The sequence below is a fragment of the Balaenoptera musculus genome, chromosome 20 (assembly GCF_009873245.2).
Source record: "Balaenoptera musculus isolate JJ_BM4_2016_0621 chromosome 20, mBalMus1.pri.v3, whole genome shotgun sequence".
Classification (NCBI taxonomy): domain Eukaryota; kingdom Metazoa; phylum Chordata; class Mammalia; order Artiodactyla; family Balaenopteridae; genus Balaenoptera; species Balaenoptera musculus.
The window spans coordinates 6,574,733-6,592,690 of record NC_045804.1 but is presented as its reverse complement, the minus strand read 5'-3'; the positions used below and the strand labels follow the sequence as shown (position 1 = coordinate 6,592,690).

At 57.0% G+C, this 17,958-nt stretch overlaps 1 protein-coding gene, 1 long non-coding RNA gene and 1 other non-coding gene across 8 annotated transcripts in view; 2 read left to right on the top strand and 1 right to left on the bottom strand.

Annotated features, from left to right (window-relative positions):
- Positions 1-514: 514 nt before the first annotated feature.
- Positions 515-17,213, bottom strand: GPRC5C (G protein-coupled receptor class C group 5 member C). Of its 6 annotated transcripts, none has more exons than XM_036836441.1 (5): positions 17,056-17,213; positions 8,507-9,592; positions 5,589-5,683; positions 3,468-3,617; positions 515-1,840 (listed from the first exon to the last, which is right to left on the bottom strand). In XM_036836441.1, exons 2-5 carry the CDS (start codon positions 9,558-9,560, stop codon positions 1,808-1,810), a joined length of 1,332 nt encoding a protein of 443 aa, XP_036692336.1. In that variant the 5' UTR covers positions 9,561-9,592; positions 17,056-17,213; the 3' UTR covers positions 515-1,807. The 6 variants fall into 6 exon arrangements, with proteins under 6 accessions (XP_036692336.1, XP_036692334.1, XP_036692333.1 ...); XM_036836439.1 differs by lacking the exon at positions 17,056-17,213 and adding an exon at positions 16,643-16,786; XM_036836438.1 differs by lacking the exon at positions 17,056-17,213 and adding an exon at positions 15,970-16,631.
- On the top strand, positions 8,343-8,414 carry TRNAE-UUC. Its single transcript has one exon. It is a non-coding gene; the product is annotated as a tRNA-Glu (tRNA).
- The window catches only part of LOC118886530, a 32,401-nt gene continuing 30,261 nt past the window's right edge, over positions 15,819-17,958 (top strand). Inside the window, exon 1 of the long non-coding RNA XR_005017757.1 lies at positions 15,819-15,902. This is a non-coding gene — a long non-coding RNA (uncharacterized LOC118886530). The remainder of the gene's footprint in view (positions 15,903-17,958) is intronic.

The following is a 17,958-nucleotide window of genomic DNA, read 5'->3' as shown; positions in this document are numbered from 1 at the left end:
AAACAGCCTTTGTTGGTCTAGAAGGCAAGGAGTTGGATTTAAAAATATATATTAATAAATCCCAGACAAATTAATGAACACACAGGGATTCTGTGGTAGTAATTCCTCACAAACAGAGAATAAGGTCATGTAATCCTGAGCAGTGATGAAGTCCAAACTACTCAGCCCCGACTACACGGTTTGACAGAAATGGGTGTGCCGTTTACCAAGGTGTTGGCCTGACGTCACCTGCAACAGGTCCTGGCCTATTCTGGTTTTTTCCATTCAGAGCTTGTGATGCAGCTGGAACACTTCTATCTTCTTCACTTGGCCATAGACTGGAGGAAGCAGGGCCACGGGGTGGGGGGGGGTATTCTTGAATCCGGGCAGGTTCGCATCTTTCAGGAGCCCATCCCTCCCCGGCCTCACCCGCAGGCCTCCAGGGGACTCAGACTCTGAACAAACCCACATTCACTGCAGCCTGCTCCCCGTGGTCCCTTGGCGCTGCCAGGACTCACTCGAGACTATCAGCTCGAAAAGCGAGATAGAGCCTTTATTCACTGTGAGGGATTTGGGGCTACTAACCTAGATCACAAGGAGTCCGGGGCACTCAGAGCTCCCCCCTCCCCTTCCATCAGTCTCTGCAGGGCCTGTTCACCCAACTTAGCCTTGGAGAAATACACTGGCGACAAAGGCACAGGTGCTGGGGGCAGGGCGTGGCGCTGGGGTGGGGGTGAGGGCTGTGGGGCCGCCTATGGGGTCAGCACCTGCGCTGTGCTCATCCTCTCTCGTCTCAGTAGGCAGAGGTGAGCTCCGGGGACACACCTGGCTTGAGCCCCTTGGATGAGCCAGCTCCGGTACCCAGGGGCAGGAGGCCAAGGAGACACTCCAGAGATCTCGTTCCCACAAGTCTGGAGCCGAGTGCACATCTTTGTTGGTGCCAGCCTCGTGCAGGTCGCCAGGATGCCCCCACTTCCCTTGGTGGCCATCAGGACCTGGTGGAGCATGTCATGGGTGATGACAGCGGCACCAGCACTGTCAAGGTGCCCAAGGTGAGGCAGAAACCTAGCCATCTGCCCGTCAGGAAATGGCACAATCTTCAGTCCTGGACACCACTTATCGAAGGGGCTGCCCCGAGTCCCACAAGTCTCAGTCCTGGGAGAGGCCTAGACCCCGGTCCATCTGGCCCAGGACTCTCAATTGACCCCTGAGAATGCAGTCCTACCCCCTACTTTGTGTCTTGATGGGACCTGGTTCAGTGAAGGTATCAGGTGGTGATGCAGAGGGGCTCAGATCCAGGACCCACAGGCCAGGAAGAGAGGCACGATCTGTCCAGGTCTCGAGTGAGCTTTGCCCAGCTCAGTGGCCTTCCACCGTCCAGGTGGTGGCAGGAGGAGCTGGTGAGAAGGGCAAGGGCCAGCTTCGCCATGGTTTGGCTTCGCCTTGGAGCAGGGTGGGACAGGCTGAGGCTGGAACCGAAAGATGGCCGGGAAAGATGGCCATCTGGAGACCCACAGCAGGGGGGAACAGGGGCTGTGATGTTGGGGGAGGGCGTCCAGAGGGAGGCTGGGTGTCTGCAGACCGCTCCTGTGGTCTCAGGTCACTTGGGGACCAGGAGAGGCTGGGCTGGGCAGGAATTGCGGGGGCAGGGGGTGGGGGTGGCCCATAGCCCCAGCCACGTGCCCCAGGGTTTCACACGGCCCCTGACTCCACTGCTCCAGATCGGTGGCCTCCGGGCCCTTCCCGCTCCAGTGACAAGGGCCCTGCCCAGCCTGGACACAGAGGAATGAGGACAGCAGAACGACGTGCGGTCCAGGGAAGAGGGCGTCTACCATCTTGTATTATTTTTCGGGGACTGAGCCTAAAGTAACCAGAAAGAACAAGTGTTTGAACAACTAAGAAAAGGGTTCGAGTCTCCAGGGGAGTTGGTGCAATCTGACATCGAAGGAGAAGTTTGCTTTTTTTTTTTTCTTCCAGCAACCTTTCTCCCCTCTTCCAACAGAAACATCTTTTCCCTACAACCGGTGTCAGAAAATAGCTTCTGGCAAGTTGGGGAGAAACATTCCCAAACCTGGGAGGAGCCGACTTGGCAACCCCCTTGCAAAGGGTCAGAGCACCGCTGCATGTCTGAACCCAGGCCACCGAGACCTGCTACAAGTCAGAGTCTTGCGAAAGCCTGGCCAGTCTCAGCATGGCCACTTCTAGAGGCTCTGTGGCCTCTCTGGGTCAGTCTGCTTACCTGTCAGAGGCGGTGAGAGAGCTACATTGATCACTTACGCCCAAGGCCCTGTCTAACCCTAAAATGGTCTGGTTCTGGGATCTTGACTCTGGAAAAGGGAGAGAAAGTACTTACTGTGCTACCCATCTTTCAGGGGCAGCCCCCAGGATTCAAATGAGCCACTGTGGAAAGGTTTTACCATAAAGGACTGAGCAAATGGGCATTTAAATTCCTGCCCAGGAGTGAAACCAACCAGAACCTGGCCCGCCCCTTCCCACCTTTGAAAACAAGTCCTGGTCCTCTGCGAATCACTCCCGGCCACAAACACACACACACACACACACACACACAGTGTGATCTGAGAGATGGAGCAGTGGCTCCTCCACCCCATCCCCTGACGGATCTGCACCACCCTTCCCACTAAGGGGCTGAAGCCAGCCCATCTTCCCTTACAAATACCCTCCACAGAACTCCCTGCTCCGTTCCCCCGGCCCCGACCCCAGTGGAGGGCATCCCAGAGGAAAGCTGCCTCGTTTCACACAAGCCCAGATGCTGGACGAGACCCGAGACAGGAGCCAGGCCCAGAGGTCCATGCTGATCACATGGGACACGGACCCAGGCTTAGCTGAAGAGCTCTTCCCTGGGGAGAGGTGTCAGCTACTTCGTTGCACAGAAGGAAAAGTCAGCAGCGGCTTTCCTGGGAGCTGGATTCAGAGGGAGGAGGAGAAAGAGGAAAGGCCCACAGGCCAGGGTGGAGGAGCGGCTCGTCAGACACCGAGAGCCCAGATCAGACACGACATTCCCAGGAGAAGGGTTAATAAAGCAGAAACGTGTTTATTAGGCACCCTTGCCCCTCACAGAGGAGCGAGACCCAGGACAGAAGCGCCTGGGACATCTCTCAAGGTTGCAGGAATCTCTCCGAAGACTCCAGAGAACGTAGGTGCTGACTGGCCGCCACTATTTGGCTGGAACGTGGCCACCGCAGGTGACCTTGACACGAAGCCAGGTGACCCTGACACGAAGCCGGAGTTGGCTCCTGGACTCCACAAACACTGAGGAGTGGGTGAGGGGCACGGGGACGCCCAGCCGAACACTGGCAGATGGGGGAGGGCCTCCCGGCTGAGGCCCATGACCTGTCCTGAGCTGGCGAGGGGGAAGGGGAGGGGAGAGCACGGGCTCCCAGCAAGACCCTCGCCCGGGGCCAGGTCCCCAGATCTACCCGCCTCCTCCTGGTGCCGACTCAGTCCCACACGTAGGGGTTTCTAAAGACCTGAGAGTTCTTGCCTTCCTTCGGCAGGGTGGCATCCTGGTGGCTCTGGGCTGCGTAGACGTCTTCTGCCCGCAGGGTGGAGTTGGCACTGCCCATCACCTGGCTGTTAGCAGTGGCCCGCGGAAGGATGACGTCGTAAGCTCCTTCAGACTGGAGGGAAGAACAGGCGGCCTCACAGCTGGGTTCCGCCCGGGCGGATGCGCACACGCTCCCACTCCGCTTCCTGCAGGGCTGCGCTTGCAGTTTCCCCTTCCCTCCCTGTCCTCCCCCTCCGCCCCCTTCCAGCCGGGCCTGGGATGGATGACTACTCCGGGAGCCTGGAAACGGAGGAGCTCACCTCTGACCTCCAGCCCCTTATCTCACCCTGCAGAGGGCCACCCTCTGGGCATGGAAATGAGGCTCCCAGCCACCTCCACGGTCCCGGGCTTCACACAGTGGATGGCTCTTTCCAAAAGGATCTTCCTCTCAAGCCCTGTCCCCCTCCCTAAACCTTGGGGCCCAACAGAGGGTGAAACGCACGGGGCTTCTGTGACCCGCCCGGCTCCGCTCCCAGGCTCCCTTCCTCCAAGACTCTTACCCGAGTACCCCCGGTAGCATTACATCCCCCCAACAGCATCATGGCTGGTGTGCCGGGCCCAGAACACCCTTCTGTCAGGCCCCAGGCATGTCACACGTTTCTTATCTAGCAGTCTGATTTAGAGACTTAAACCCCGAATGGTTTGGGGTTTGAGGGAGTTTTAAGTTTTGGAGACTTAAAATCCAAAGTCTCTGCCTGGATTCTGGTCGGAGCTGCGTTGGTTCTGTTCCTGTGCGGGTGAGGCTGAGGCATGGGTCCCAGGTCCCACCCTGGAGGGAAGGTGAGCCCCAGGCCCTGCCTGCCTCATCCCTAGGCAAAGAGCTGCCACCAAACCCCCGCAGCTCCAGGGCCCCAAGCCGCCTTCTGAATCAACTCAGACCCGGGTGGTCCTCCCAACCCATTTACCATCTCCAACTCCCCCTCCCCATGTAGCTCCTGGAACATCTAGATGGAGGACGGGTTCTCCAACCTGGCTGTGCGTCAGAATCACCTGACTGTTTACGAAGCCACAGCCATGCCTAGGGGGCCCCACCCCGCGGTGATCTGGTGAATGTTTAACGACCCTGATCTGTAGTGTTGGCAGATCTCTGTGGGCGGTTACTCCCATCATGGCTTGGATAACTCCAAGTTATCAAGGTGACATCGCTGAAGAGATGTAACTATTGGCTCCATCACACCCCTGGCCCTTGCGCCTTTTTAGCAAGTTCCCAGGGGATGGTAACGCTGGGGGTCGAGGGACCATGTTTTGGGAGCCACCATTAGATGAAATCTCTGTTAGTTCAGATCCTTCCTGAAGGAGCACGACTCCATGCACACAGGTGGGGAGGGGTGGCCAGGTGGGGCACCCTGGGTGTCTGGGCGCTGACCAACTCTGCTCATGCCCTTCTGAGATTCATTCCTCGGCCTATCCTGGCTCCTGGCCACAGCCTCCCTCTCCTGGAACCTAGCTGCAGGTTCAGGCTCCGGAGAGCGAGGGGTCTCCCCAAGAGCGACTGCCAGCCATCCGGGGAGGAGGCACGTATATGGAGTGAGTAAGACTCTAACCCACCGGCTTCCTGTTCCCACCCGCCCTCCCTTGGCTAATGGAGCATCTGGTATCCAGAACCCAGGGGAGGTGTCAGGTCAAGAGCTGCTGCCTGCTGGTGGGGGGAAGGGAGCAGGAGGCCCTCTTGGGACAGCTGTGGTCGAGCAGCTAATACCTACCCAGACCTGCCCTGTGGTCCTCTGTCCACCAAGAATGGCATCTACCTGGCTGAGGCCCCCCCCTTGTCCCCCCCTAAGCTGCTCAGGGGAAAGCTGGCAGCTCCCACCAGCTCAGAGAGAGACTGTTCTGAGCAGCTGTCCTCAGTGCGTGTTTGACGCCCCGACGACACAGGGCAGACAGGTCCCGCCACAGTGTCGTGAAAGGCAGCAGGAACATCAACCCCAGGAAGAAGGCATCAGGAGCCGGGGTCCTGGGCTCCCGAAGGCTGACGCATTGGATGCAGAGCCTGCCTTCTCCCTCCCGCTTCCACCCACCCTGCACACCCGGGGACCCCACTCACCGGGGCTTTGTGCATCAGGGTCATCTCGGTGGGCTGGTACACACCGGTCAGCAGCTGCCCGTTGTACCCGCTGTACGGTGACACTGGTCTCTTAGCTGCAAGGAAACACAGCAGCTGTTCCGGGCTGGACTTTCAGCTCCCTTTCCTGCTCTCAAGCAAGGCTCCCCAGGAGGCAGGGAGAGGGAAAAGGGGGCTAGGCCAGCCCTGGGGCTGAGGCTGTAGGTGTACCCCACCCCGTGGAGCCCAGCATCCCTTTGTTTGGATGCACAGAGAGCACAATGCTTGCCTTCCCCTTGGGCTTTCCTGCAGCACGAGACCCCCTCCCACCGAAAAAACGTCCCGTCAGCAACCTTCACATCCCCTTCCGCCCTCTGGGGCCAGAGGCCAAGAGGGGCACATGGACCTTCGGCCGCCTTCCAAGATGGCCAGCCTCCAGCTCTGGCCTCTCCTGCTGCGGGCCAGCTGCCAGGCGCCAGGGTAAAAAAAGCAGAGACCCCACTGCCCAAGAGTCTGCATGGGGCAGGGCTGGGTGCTGTTTGCCCAGGACCCAGAGCTCCACCAGGGGGACTGAAGGCACATCCTGTCCTGTGGCCCCTTGGCAAGTTTCCAGAACTATTTTCAGCTCTGGGAACACTTCCCTGTGCCTTCGGGGGTGTTGATTTCCCGATCTGTCCTGCGCTGCTGGGCGCTGGGTCGGAGGAAAGCTGCTGACCAATTCTGAGGGCCGGGGAGAGGGCTGAGCCGTGAGGGCCGGGGGGAGGGCTGAGCCGTGAGGGCCGGGGAGAGGGCTGAGCCGTGAGGGCCGGGGCCACGGATGCCCATCTCCTGCCGGCTGATGGCCCTGCGGCTCTAAAGGGACCACAACTCTATAGGGCTTCCTAAGTGCTGGGCTCACTCAATTGATTTTTCCATTTAGAAAAAATAAAATAAAAGGAAAAAAAAACCCTTACAGGCCCAGAAGTGTTTGCCTTGAGGACAAAGGCTGAGAACTCTCTGGCCCGGCAAACAGGCAGCGGGTGACAGCAAAGGTGGGGGCCGCCAAGGCTCCTCCCAACATTCGTCCCCAACCTCACCAGCTGCCCCACCCTCCCCCCTCACTTGGCACCAGGCTGTGCGGATGCCAGGGGCCACCCCGCTGGGCAGGTCAAAGATCAGGGCCTGACGGGGTGAGGATCACTCCTTTCCCCAAGGCAGGGATCACAGGGATCGCAGCTTGTAGAGAAAAGGCAGAGAGTTCTCATTCTGAAACCTCCCCTGCCTCTGACTCTGACCCCTGGCAGAGGTCCCAGAGGTAGCGCTCAACAGTCAGCCAGGTCAACTCTTAAGCCCCCAACACCTCGATCAGCAGAGTAGGGGGTCAGCGTCCAGGCTTTCCGGGTCACAGCAGATGAAGGGGCTGTGACCAGCCGGCTAAGAAAGCACGTGAGACGCATGCCACAGGGCACATCCGGAAAGGCTCAATGCCTGGCACTCAGTTTGTGCTCAATAAACGCTAATGGTCCTTACAATGAACAAATGCCAGAAAAAGGCTCCTTCCTTAGGGAGCTGGGAGCACGTCTGGCCAAGTCTCCTGGAGAATGGCCACCCCCTCCTGCCTCCCAAGCTTTTTCCGACGGGGGCTTGACCCAGGCTGCAGGGGCTTCTCTTGCCTTCTTGCCGCTTCCACCTCCGAGGCGCCCTCAGCTCCAACCACCAAGGCTCTGGGGCTGCCTGGCACCTCAGGAGAGGCCCATCCCATTAACAAAGAGCCGAGGCAGGAGCTTGGGGACAAGCTGGCTATCGGATAGTGGGTGCTGCTTAGATCAGCATGTGGCACACGCGATTTTATGAAAAAGAAAAAATTGTGAACTGAAAAGACTTTAAAAGGAAACTAAGACTATGGATATGTACATAGTGGAAAAACAAGCTCTGGAAGGATAATAATAATGACAGTAAAATACTAGTAATACACAGAGCTAATAGCTAATACTTCTAGAGTATCTTCCAAGTGCCAGAAGATGCATTAATTGAATCCTCAAAAGAATCCTATGAAACAGGAACCATTATTATCCCCATTTTACAGATGAGGAAACTGAGGCTCCTAGCAGGAAAATATCAGTCAACAGTGATCAGTTCTGGGGATAGAACAGGAGGGAATGGGGTAGAACTGACAGTGGAGGGAAATTTTACCTGTAATGTGTAAAATTTTACAACGAAAATATATTCATGAATTGCACGAGTATAGGAAAAAAATCCTTAAGAAAAATGGAATTTAGAGGACTTCCCTGGTGGCACAGTGGTTAAGAATCCACCTGCCAATGCAGGGGACATGGGTTCAATCCCTGGTCTGGGAAGATCCCACATGCCTCGGAGCAACTAAGCCTGTGCACCACAACTACTGAGCCTGCACTCTAGAGCCACAACTACTGAGCCTATGCGTCACAGCTACTGAAGCCTGCGTGTCCTAGAGCCCGTGTGCTGCAACTACTGAAGCCTGCGTGCCCGTGCTCTGCAACAAGAGAAGCCACCACAATGAGAAGCCCGCGCACCGCAACGAAGAGTAGCCCCCGCTCGCTACAACTAGAGAAAGCCTGCACGTAGCAACGAAGACCCAACGCAGCCAAAAATAAATAAAGAATTTTTTTTAAAAAATGGGATTTAGGGACTTTAAGGCAGAAAATTCTGGATAATCTCAGGAACCTCCCATTTTGCTCAGGAGACCAGCCCCCTGTCCTGCAGTAAACCACCTGGAATAAAAGGGGACCTGGGGGGAGTTCCCTGGTGGTCCAGTGGTTAGGACTCGGCACTTTCACTGCTGTGGCCCAGGTTCAATCCCTGGCTGGGGAACTAAGGTCCCACAGGCTGCATGGTGTGGCCAAAATTTTTTAGAAATTAAAAAAAAATAAAACGGCACCTGGGGAGGGTGTCCCATGACCCACCTGAGGCTGGCTCGTCCATGGAAAATGCCTTGTTTTCCACAAACATGCTCTGGCCCTTCTGCTCTTTCAGGATGGTCTCGTAGCCCACGCCCCGGGTGGGGTACAGGTCCCCCTGGTAGCTCTGCTCCGGGCTGGCCTTGGTCACCTGGGAGACCTCAGGGATGACATAGAAGAGCACAAAGGCCCAGGCATTGGCGGCGAGGGTGATGGCCAGCGTGGGGTCATCCCACGTGGGGCTCTTGCGCTGCTGGTTGCCGTAGGTGTACATGACGACCCATGCCACCCAGATGGCGATGGAGGCGGCCGTGGTGAGCAGCACGAAGACCCCGTGCTTCCGCCAGCGCTTGAAGCGGCCGCACAGGGCGGGCCAGGCCCCAGTAAAGGCGCAGAACAGCAGCAGCATGACGTAGATCAGCGCCATGACAAAGTCCGCGTTGGCGATGGCACAGGGGGAGGCGGTGGCCCAGCCGGCACTGCCATTGGCCGGAGGGCCACCCTCGCCGCCCCCTCCCCGCACCAGCGTGATGATCAACCACTCCGTGTTGATGATCACCTCCACGAGGCTCAGCAGCAGGGCCACGATGAAGACCACCCAGCCCCGGGGCCCGTGGTTCTTCCGGACCAGGAAGTTGAGGGCTATCACGTGGGCCACTAGGCAGGAGAAGCAGATGGCGAACAGGACCCCAAAGAGGAAGCGCCGAGAGGCACAGGTGGAGAAGTCAGGCTTCACCACGCAGGCAAAGACGAGGCAGAAGAGGCCCAGGGTCCCCAGCAGGAAGAACACCTGGGTCCCCAGCAGGCTCCGCTTCTTGGTGTCCTGCACGAAGGGGAGGCTGGCCACGAGGATGATGGTGAGGACAAAAGTGGTGACGATGCCCGCCCCCGCCACTGCCTCCAAGATGATGCCCCAAGCCCCAGAGCGGTCACACAGGTTGTAATAGAGGGGGCTGAGGTCCGGGCTGCAGCCAGATGGGGCGTGGTTCTGGGCCTGGGCCCCTGGGAGTAGGAAGAGAGGCAGTCCCAGGCACATCAGCACCGCTTTCTGGATGGCCATGCTGGCTCCCAGGCCAGGCCCCAGCTGGGTCCCTAGAGGCGGAGGGAAGGAAAGGCAAAATCAGTCCTCCGGGTCAGACTCTGACACACAAGGCGCCGTTCCCCCCATCCTGAACCACGGCACACTGATCTTGCCTGTGCCTCTGGGCTTCAGAATCGTTCTTAACACGGAACTCCTGGGCCTTGTACCAAGTGACCAGAGAGGCAAATGAGATGAAACCTGTCATCCCTGTTCCCAGTCATGGAAAAGGAGGAAACTGTGCTGAATTTTCAGGCCCCTCCCCCTCCCCCAAATCATAACCTGGGCCCAGATATTCCCTAAGCTCTTGCTGGTGGGCTGGGGGCTGAGGTTTGTGAGCAAGTTCACTCGGCACTCAGTTCCTCTCTGCCCCGGGACTTCCAGAGTTCAAATGGCCAGACACCACGCCCCTCCACTCTGTCCCTGTGATGCCTAAGTCTACGGCAAATCAGCCACGCATTCATTCATTCAGTGAGTATTTAACAAGCACCTGTAACAGGTACAAACTGCAACCGGAGAAAGTGAAGAGATGATTGAAAAGTTGTATGTATCAACACTTTTCCCCTGATGCCTCCCTACCACTGCCCTTTTCTGCCCTTCATTTTCCCACTTTTAGTGCCAACGCTTCTCCTCAGAATCCAAAGTTCTTTGGAAGCTCAGTTGCTAGAGTCTCAAGAATAAAATCAACAAACTTCTGGGACTTCCCTGGTGGCACAGTGGGTAAGACTCCGTGCTCCCAATGCAGGGGGCCTGGGTTCAATCCCTGGTCAGGAAACTAGATCCCACATGCATGCCGCAACTAAGAGTTCGCGTGCCTCAACTAAGGAGCCCGCCTGCCACAACTAAGACCCAGAGCAACCAAGTAAATAAATATTAAAAAAAAAAAAAAATCAACGAATTTCCCAGCTAGGGAGTTAATGACTTAATGCAAAAATCCTCCTATGAGGCATTAACATTTTAAAAGCAAGAACCAGGCAACGGCAAAGCAAAACCCAAAGAAATTAATCTATAATGGAAGACGTTGAGGCACTGTAGCTAGAAGGCAAGAAAGATGTCTTTTATTCACACCAGGAAGGTAACTTACTACTGCAACAACTCACTGGACCGGTCCCGGACAGCAGCCTTACTAAATGCTGTAGACTGGCACCAAAGAAAACCAAACCCCTGCTCTCAATACCAACTGGATTTTCCTTGTGTGAAGTGGAGGTAAAGAGTGTGGCAGGTTAAGAGAAATTAAAGACCAAATCAGTGAGTTTTCTACCCAAAGACTTTAAATTTACCTGGCGAACAGAACATTTAAATGCTCTAAAAAGCAAGTCATAAATTCCAAAATTCTATGAAATGCAGGGACTCCACATTTAAATCACCCCTTATTATGTTCAAGTAACTAGTTGTAACCCTGCCTCTTCCTCTCACCTCTTGGACCCAGGAACTTTCCAGAAAGACAGCAACCAAGCTTTCCTGGGCTGATAGTGACCACTAGTGGCTGGGAGGGGAATGGCATGATCCGACTTCCCCACCACCTCTCTTTCTTCCCATTTGGAGGTGGAGTGTAGATTTGCACACCGCTAAGCCCTTAATGTTTTCACCATTCCTGGTTAGTTAATGTATAACAGGCAAACAGAACTGTCTCTCCACGATTGAGAAAGGGAAGGACACTGTTACTAAGTCAGAGGAAATAAAACTCACAAATTAAGTGAAACTGACATAATAAAGATCAACTTTCAAAGTCCTTTAAGATATCCTACATGCTCCTTGAAAATATTTTAGGTCTCTCAGCCTTCCCAACTACCACCTCATCTGTCAATTAAGCTTGCTTTTCCCCAAACAACACCTACCATTAACTTTTAATAAATTAACACTCCTTTGTGAATTTATTATTGTTTTCCTAAATAAATCGTACTGTAACGCAGCTAGTTTCTCTCGACTTCCAATGCAAAATCATGTTTCCCCTACATCACGATTTAAATAAGCTCTTGTAGGGGACTTTGTGTAATAGCAAATCAATAAAGCACAAACTGTACTTTATTTACAAGGGCTGGGAAGAGAAAAGAGGAATCGGAGAGGGCTAATGGATAAGGAATATTGAACCACTCCAGGAGATAATTTATGGATAACGTGCTATGGGGTCCTAAGCATTCAACCCCATCATGAGTATTTCTGGCTCACAGCAAAACAGCTAGACCTTGGGGTGAAGTTGGAGATGTGGTGTGAACCCTGAGAATGGTCACTCAGACTTAGCCTCTGGCAATCTGCACATCTTCAAGAGCTGCTCATTCCATCTCCCTCCGCCAGGTCCCAGTTTAGAAGAGACAAATATTCCAAATCAGCAAATATTTACTGTGCGTCTAGGGGGACCAGGCCCAGTAGTTCCCCGAGACGCACAGTGGAAAATACAAAGATGAACAAACACAGTCCAAAAGGTAGGTCTACAAGAAAGCTACCCAAAGAAGAATAAGGTAAGTGTCACACAAAAGAATTTACCTCTGGGGAGAGAAAAGTGCTACAGGAACACAGAGGAGGAAGCTCTTCCCAGCTGAGGGGGTCAGAAAAGACAGAGTGAAGAACACCTCTCAACAGCATTTTATTCAGTTTCTAATCAAATTCACCAAGTATGAACTGAGTCTGTAAAGGGAGGTTGCAGCTGGCTGGCTACAGATTAGAGACACTACAGGGAAGGAGTTTAGGGCTTGATTCTAAAGGCAGTGGGGAGCCACTGAAGGCTGTTTTTTGCATGATGAGGGCATAACCAGGGTTGCGCTTTAAGATTTGGGTCTGGCAAAAAAGCACAGGCAATCGATTTGTTGAGGACACATTCATCCCCGGCTAAAGACCAAGGCCAAAGGTAAGGCCTAATGGAGATCCTTTCCCAGATAAAGTCTAAGGCCTGGCTGGATGTGGGGGAAAGAATGCTAAAAGTCCACGCTACAAGTTCAAATCTTATAACGGCCACGTCATTACAAAACACCAAGCCCACTCCCATCTAGTCTGCGACCACTATGTCAATCCCTCTTCTTGGTCTATCTTGCTCTTAGAGCCATACCTGCCTGTACCTTGCTAGAATCCAACACCTCATAAGAACTTGGGCCAGGGCCAGAGAAGCTTCACAGCCCTCACCCCAATTTCCTTCTCAACTTTGCTGTTGGCCCTGGACCTTACCCTTCAAGCCTGTCGGTCCCACCAACATGGGAACTTCAAAGTGGGGGAGTGGAGAGACAGGCAGACACCAACTCAAGTGGGGAAATTGGACCCGTTGGGCCTGGCTCTTGTCCACTGCCTGGGACAGCGACTCTTGGCGGCCAGCAGGAGACTTAAAGAAAGCTCAGCCCAGTGTCCTTCAACATCCAGGAATGCAGATTCAGCCAGCCAAGGGATGCTGTGTTTGAAGATGGCGGCCAAGGGGGAAAGGACTCGGATGAAACAGACCAGCTCTGCCTTGAGACCCTCCCTCCTGCGGGTCCCTAGAGCCTGCACTTCCAGGCTGTCTTCTGAGCCTTGATCGTTAGAATCGTGTGCGTAGGCGTCTCCCCTACCTGGCTGTAAGGTCTGAGGGGAGTGAACAAGACTTGCTTATCGGGGCTTCCCTGGTGGCGCAGTGGCTGAGAGTCTGCCTGCCAATGCAGGGGACACGGGTTCGAGCCCTGGTCTGGGAAGATCCCACATGCCATGGAGCAACTGGGCCCGTGAGCCACAATTACTGAGCCTGCGCGTCTGGAGCCTGTGCTCCGCAACAAGAGAGGCCACGATAGTGAGAGGCCACGATAGTGAGAGGCCACGATAGTCAGAGGCCCGCGCACCGCAATGAAGAGTGGCCCCCGCTTGCCACAACTAGAGAAAGCCCTCGCACAGAAACGAAGACCCAACACAGCCATAAATAAATAAATAAATTAAAAAAAAAAAAAGACTTGCTTATCTTAGCATCCCCTGCAACATCTAGTCATCCACTGAACATAGTAGGCATTTGAAAAGCATTCACTGAATGGATTTGGTGCCCATTTCTCCCCATCCCAGTCCGGCCTCTTCATTTTAGAGTCATGTCTCCTGCTTTAAGGTTCTCAGTAGGGGAGACTTCCCTGGTGGCCCAGTGGTTAAGACTCCGAGCTCCCAATGCAGGGGGCCCAGGTTCGATCCCTGGTCAGGGAACTAGATCCCACATGCCACAACTAAGAGTCCGCATGCCGCAACTAAAGATCCCGCATGCCTCAACTAAGACCTGGCACAGCCAAATAAATATTTTTTTTTAAAAAAGGTTCTCAGTAGGACCAGAGGGGGACTTCCTTCAGTCCCATAAGTCCCCCCCACACTATGGTTGCAGCCCAGCCGAGCTGCAGATTATTTTCTGGACAAAGGGGCCCTTTTGCTTCACCTCCCTGGAATCAGTTATACAAGTATTTTTAATCACCTCTGAAATCGGCCTTTCCCTAGGCTCAGCCACTCAGCCCCCAGCTCAGGTCTGAGTCAGCCCAATCCCGTTCCAGAATCCCCTTCCTCCCTCTTTCCCTCTCCCAGGGGAGGCAGAGAGACCTCAGCAGAGCGGTGGCTCGGAGGCCCAGCCAGCCCCGACTGGGCTTCACCCAGCAAGGATGAGGCAGCCAGGCCTTCTCGCCTTTCCTCACTCCCCGACCATCTACACGAAAGCCTGAGAACCATCCTGAAAAGGGCAACATGGGCTTCACACTGCGGCCTTGGTCTGTCTCCTGGGCTCAAAGGGACAGAGTAAGATATAGACCCACAGCCAGGTACCTTCAAGGGTGCCATGACCATGTAGAGGTCCCTCTCCGAGGCGCCTAGCAGAGCCACAGAGGAGCCTCCTTCCTCCCGGGTCTGCCGCCACTCAGCAGCCCATGGAGAGAGACGGATGGACCCACGGGCAGCCTTCCCACATCCTCCCCTTCTCCCATCCATCTCCTCCTTCCTCTCTGCCCCTGGTTAGGTCCTGTCATCTTACTCCTCTGTTCAGGGGACTCTGGTGTTTAAACCAACCAATAAGAAGAGGGGTCGGAGGTGCCTGTACCTGTACGGGGCTACTTCAGTGCCCAAGTTGGGGGGTGGGGTCGGGGGTGGGGTAGGGGGCTTCCAGGAACTCCAGGCTTAGCCCTTCACACCGAAGGCGGATATTTGGCCCCCAATTCCCTGAGCATTCTGAAACACGTGAGTCCTCAACCCAAGGGTCCGCTCTAGAAAGCCACTCCGGAATGCGCCCCACCCCCCAGCGGCACGCCCTCCCCCAGCCACAGATAAAGGCCCAGGCAGGGAACCTCCAAGAGCACAAAACCCGATTTCAACATATTCTGGTCCCTGAGCTTTAGGATCAAGAGCGTGGAGTTTTTTCAATGACTGCGTTTTGCTGGGTTTAAAACTGTGGGTCTGGGGCTGGAGAGGCGCAACTCCACCTCCGCGGCTGGGAAGGGCGCAGGAAACCCCGTGGGGCGTGAGGGAGGAGCGGGGAAAGGGAAGGGATCTAGAAGCCACGCCGCCAAAGGTACAGGGTCTACGATTGACCGAAATTCCGAACTTCCCGCAGGAAGATTGAGCCCTCCCCTCCCTACCTCTCGCCGGGACCGGGGTCCACACCCACGCTCCCCTGGATGGCGGAACAGAAGGAACAGGGGGGCCAGCCTCTCTCCCATTTCCTCTGGTCCCAGAAACCTGCCCTCCCCATCCACGGTAGCGGGCCGCGGAGAGGGCGCCGGCCCCCCAGTCACTATTGGCCGCGGAGTCACGCAGAGAGGCTGCGAGGGCGGAGGGGGTAGTCCTTGGAGACCCCGATCGTGGAGCTCTCCCTCGCCGCCAACTGCGAGCCCAGCGCCGGGCTTCCCACACCCCCAGTCCCCAGCCTGCTCGGGTTTGGAAAGTTTCTGCGAGCGAGCGAAGTAGGATCGGTGTCCTCCGCCCCCCGGTTCTCCACCCCTGGGCCTCAACCCTCGCCCACTCCCCACCAGCCCGACCCCACTCTTGCCGGCGGCCGAGGGGAGGGCGGAGCGAGCAGGCTGCAGCCCTTACCTGGGACGCGTCGCCGGCCCAGCTCCGGCGCGGCGTTTGGGGCCAACTCCAGGCGGGGCGCGAGCGGGGGGGTGGGAGGGGCTCGGCGCAGAGAGCGGGGCCAGGCCCAGCCCTGGTCTGAGGTGGCGGGGCTCAGGCGGGGGATCGGGGCGCAGGGCCTGCCTCTCCCCGGGACTCCGAGCTGGCTGCGCTCCGTCTCTCGCCCTCGCGCTGGCCTCTGCCCGCGCTCGGCTCCTTTCTCGCCGCGAGGGTGGGCCGGCGCCTGCATCACCGTGACATCACCTCCATTCAGGGGCTTATCGGGCGCCCGCGGCGCTCCAGGTACGTGCAATCCGCTTACACAGTAACAAAGCCCGGCCGGCCCTCCCCCCACCCATCCCCGACTCACCTCCAGGCTCCGACTAGACGCACTTTCCGGCAGGGGAGGGAGATCGGAGTTTCTGGCCAAGCCGGCTTGTGGGTTGCTGCTGTTTACTGCCACGCCCCCGCACGCGGGCGCGCGCACACTCACGCGCACTTACTTTCGGGACTCGGTTTTCTCTCCGGAAAGCGATTTGGGGTGCAGCCCAACACAATTCGCGGGCGGGCTCTCCTTCTCCGCAAGTCCCAGCGCGCGCGCACACAAACGCGCGCGGGGGCCACCTTGGTGCGTCTCTCCGGGGCGGACACCTAGTCTTTGTCACCTTCGTCCTGGCTCTCCCGTGAGACACACGCGGGGCACAGTTCGCCGCTCCGGACTAGAGCGAGGCGCACGCTCAGATACCAAGTCTGTCTTTGTCGCGCCTTCTGCGCCCCCTGCCCTCCCCGAGCTTGCACACGTGGACACACCACACACCGAGCGTCCACCTCTTGCACGCGCGATCCTTCCCCGGCACCCGGGTCACCAAGTGTGCGTGGGAACGCCACCGCGCGCGCCCGTAACGCCGTGGGCCGGGCCCAGAACCACTCGGGACCGTGGGCAGAAGTTGCCCTGGGTCCGACTACCCCGCGCCTGGGTTTCCTGCGATCGCCCGGGACTCGGTCCTCCTTAGCGCGCGCTCCCCTCCCCGTGTCCCCGTTACCTGTTCGGACCTGTCCTAATTAGCCTTCACGGTTCAGTTCCCCGAGGTACAGTGTTTAACCCGGCCCCCGCGGTCTCTGCGCTCCGGGACACATCGGCCTGGCCACCGAGTCCTGCCCCTCCCGCCGCCCGGGGACTTTTCCACGAGTTCGAGTTCCCCCCTCCCCGTACCCCAATCTCACTCCCTCTCCCGGGGTGCATCAGCGGGTTGCCACCCTTTCCTCTCCGGCCCCAGGAATCAGCAGAAGGGGAACTGCAGAAATGGGGAAGCGAATCCAATCTAGGATCACCCCGGCCCAGTAAACGAGAGATTTTCCGGCTGCCTTCCCCCAGGGCTGCGGGCTCCGCGGGAGGTGGGCTACGCAGCGGGGCCTAGTTGGCAAGCGCCGGAGGCCCGGAGGGGCCACGGCGCACCGAGAAGGGAGTGCTTGTTGCGCCTGGCCGGGACCCAGGGGACGCGGAGGCAGGGCCGGGCGCCGGGTCTCCGGGGTGCTGGTTCTCGTGACGCCGAGTTGCCTGGGGGATCGCCAGCAGCGCGCGGTCGGAGTCAGCCGGTGGCCGGGCGGGCGGCTGGGCGTGTTGGTTCTGCCCGGAGCGCCCGGGAGGAGGGCGGGAACCGTGGGGGGAGGCGGATGGTCTCGGGCCCGGGGTAGCAAGGTGGGGGAGGGCGCAGGCCGAGGGGAGGGGTACCTCCCGGGCTGTTTGTTTGCGTGCTTCCATCTATGACAACCAGAAGTCAAACTCCCTGAATCACCCGGAGCTGCCGGAGCGATAAACCCCAGGCCGGCTCCTCCCCTCGCACACCAGTTTTCGGACTCCTGGAGGGATTGTTTGCTTAGCAGCCTGGGCTGGCGGTGAGGCCCTGCTTTTCTAGAACCCTATATCTCTTCCTGCGCCTGGCCCTCTCTGGCTGGCCTGGAAAATGTGAGGACTGAATTGTTTCAATTCTTTTCAATGTTGAGAGGAAGAGCACATTGCTGTGCCTTTGGTCTCCTTCCCCTAACTCCACCTCCTGCATCTCAGGGACCCCCCCCCCCGCACACACACACCGGACGTGAGCACGTGCAGACGTGTGTAAGGGCCAGGCAGTGGGGGGCCCACCCTGAAAGGGGGAGCAGCAGGTCAGACCTACGCGAAACAGATTAGTCTCTCTGACCTCTGACTAGTTTTCATTAACTAGGCAACTAACGCTGAAACCAGTTTGCTGGGAGGGGTCCCTCATTAGCATACGTTTAAAGCCAGATCTAGGAGCCTGGGAAAGCGGTGGGGAAAGTAGTGGGGAGACCAGGATACAAGTGACCTCAGGGAGACACAGGT

Coding starts and splice junctions, on each gene's coding strand:
- GPRC5C (XM_036836436.1), bottom strand. CDS start 15,849: ATGCAGGCGCCGGCCCACCCTCGCGGCGAGAAAGGAGCCGAGCGCGGG. Junction 5,684..8,506: donor CATGGACGAGCCAGCCTCAG/GTGGGTCATGGG, acceptor GTTTCCTTGCAG/CTAAGAGACCAGTGTCACCG. Junction 1,841..3,467: donor AGGAAGGCAAGAACTCTCAG/GTCTTTAGAAAC, acceptor TGGTTACTTTAG/GCTCAGTCCCCGAAAAATAA.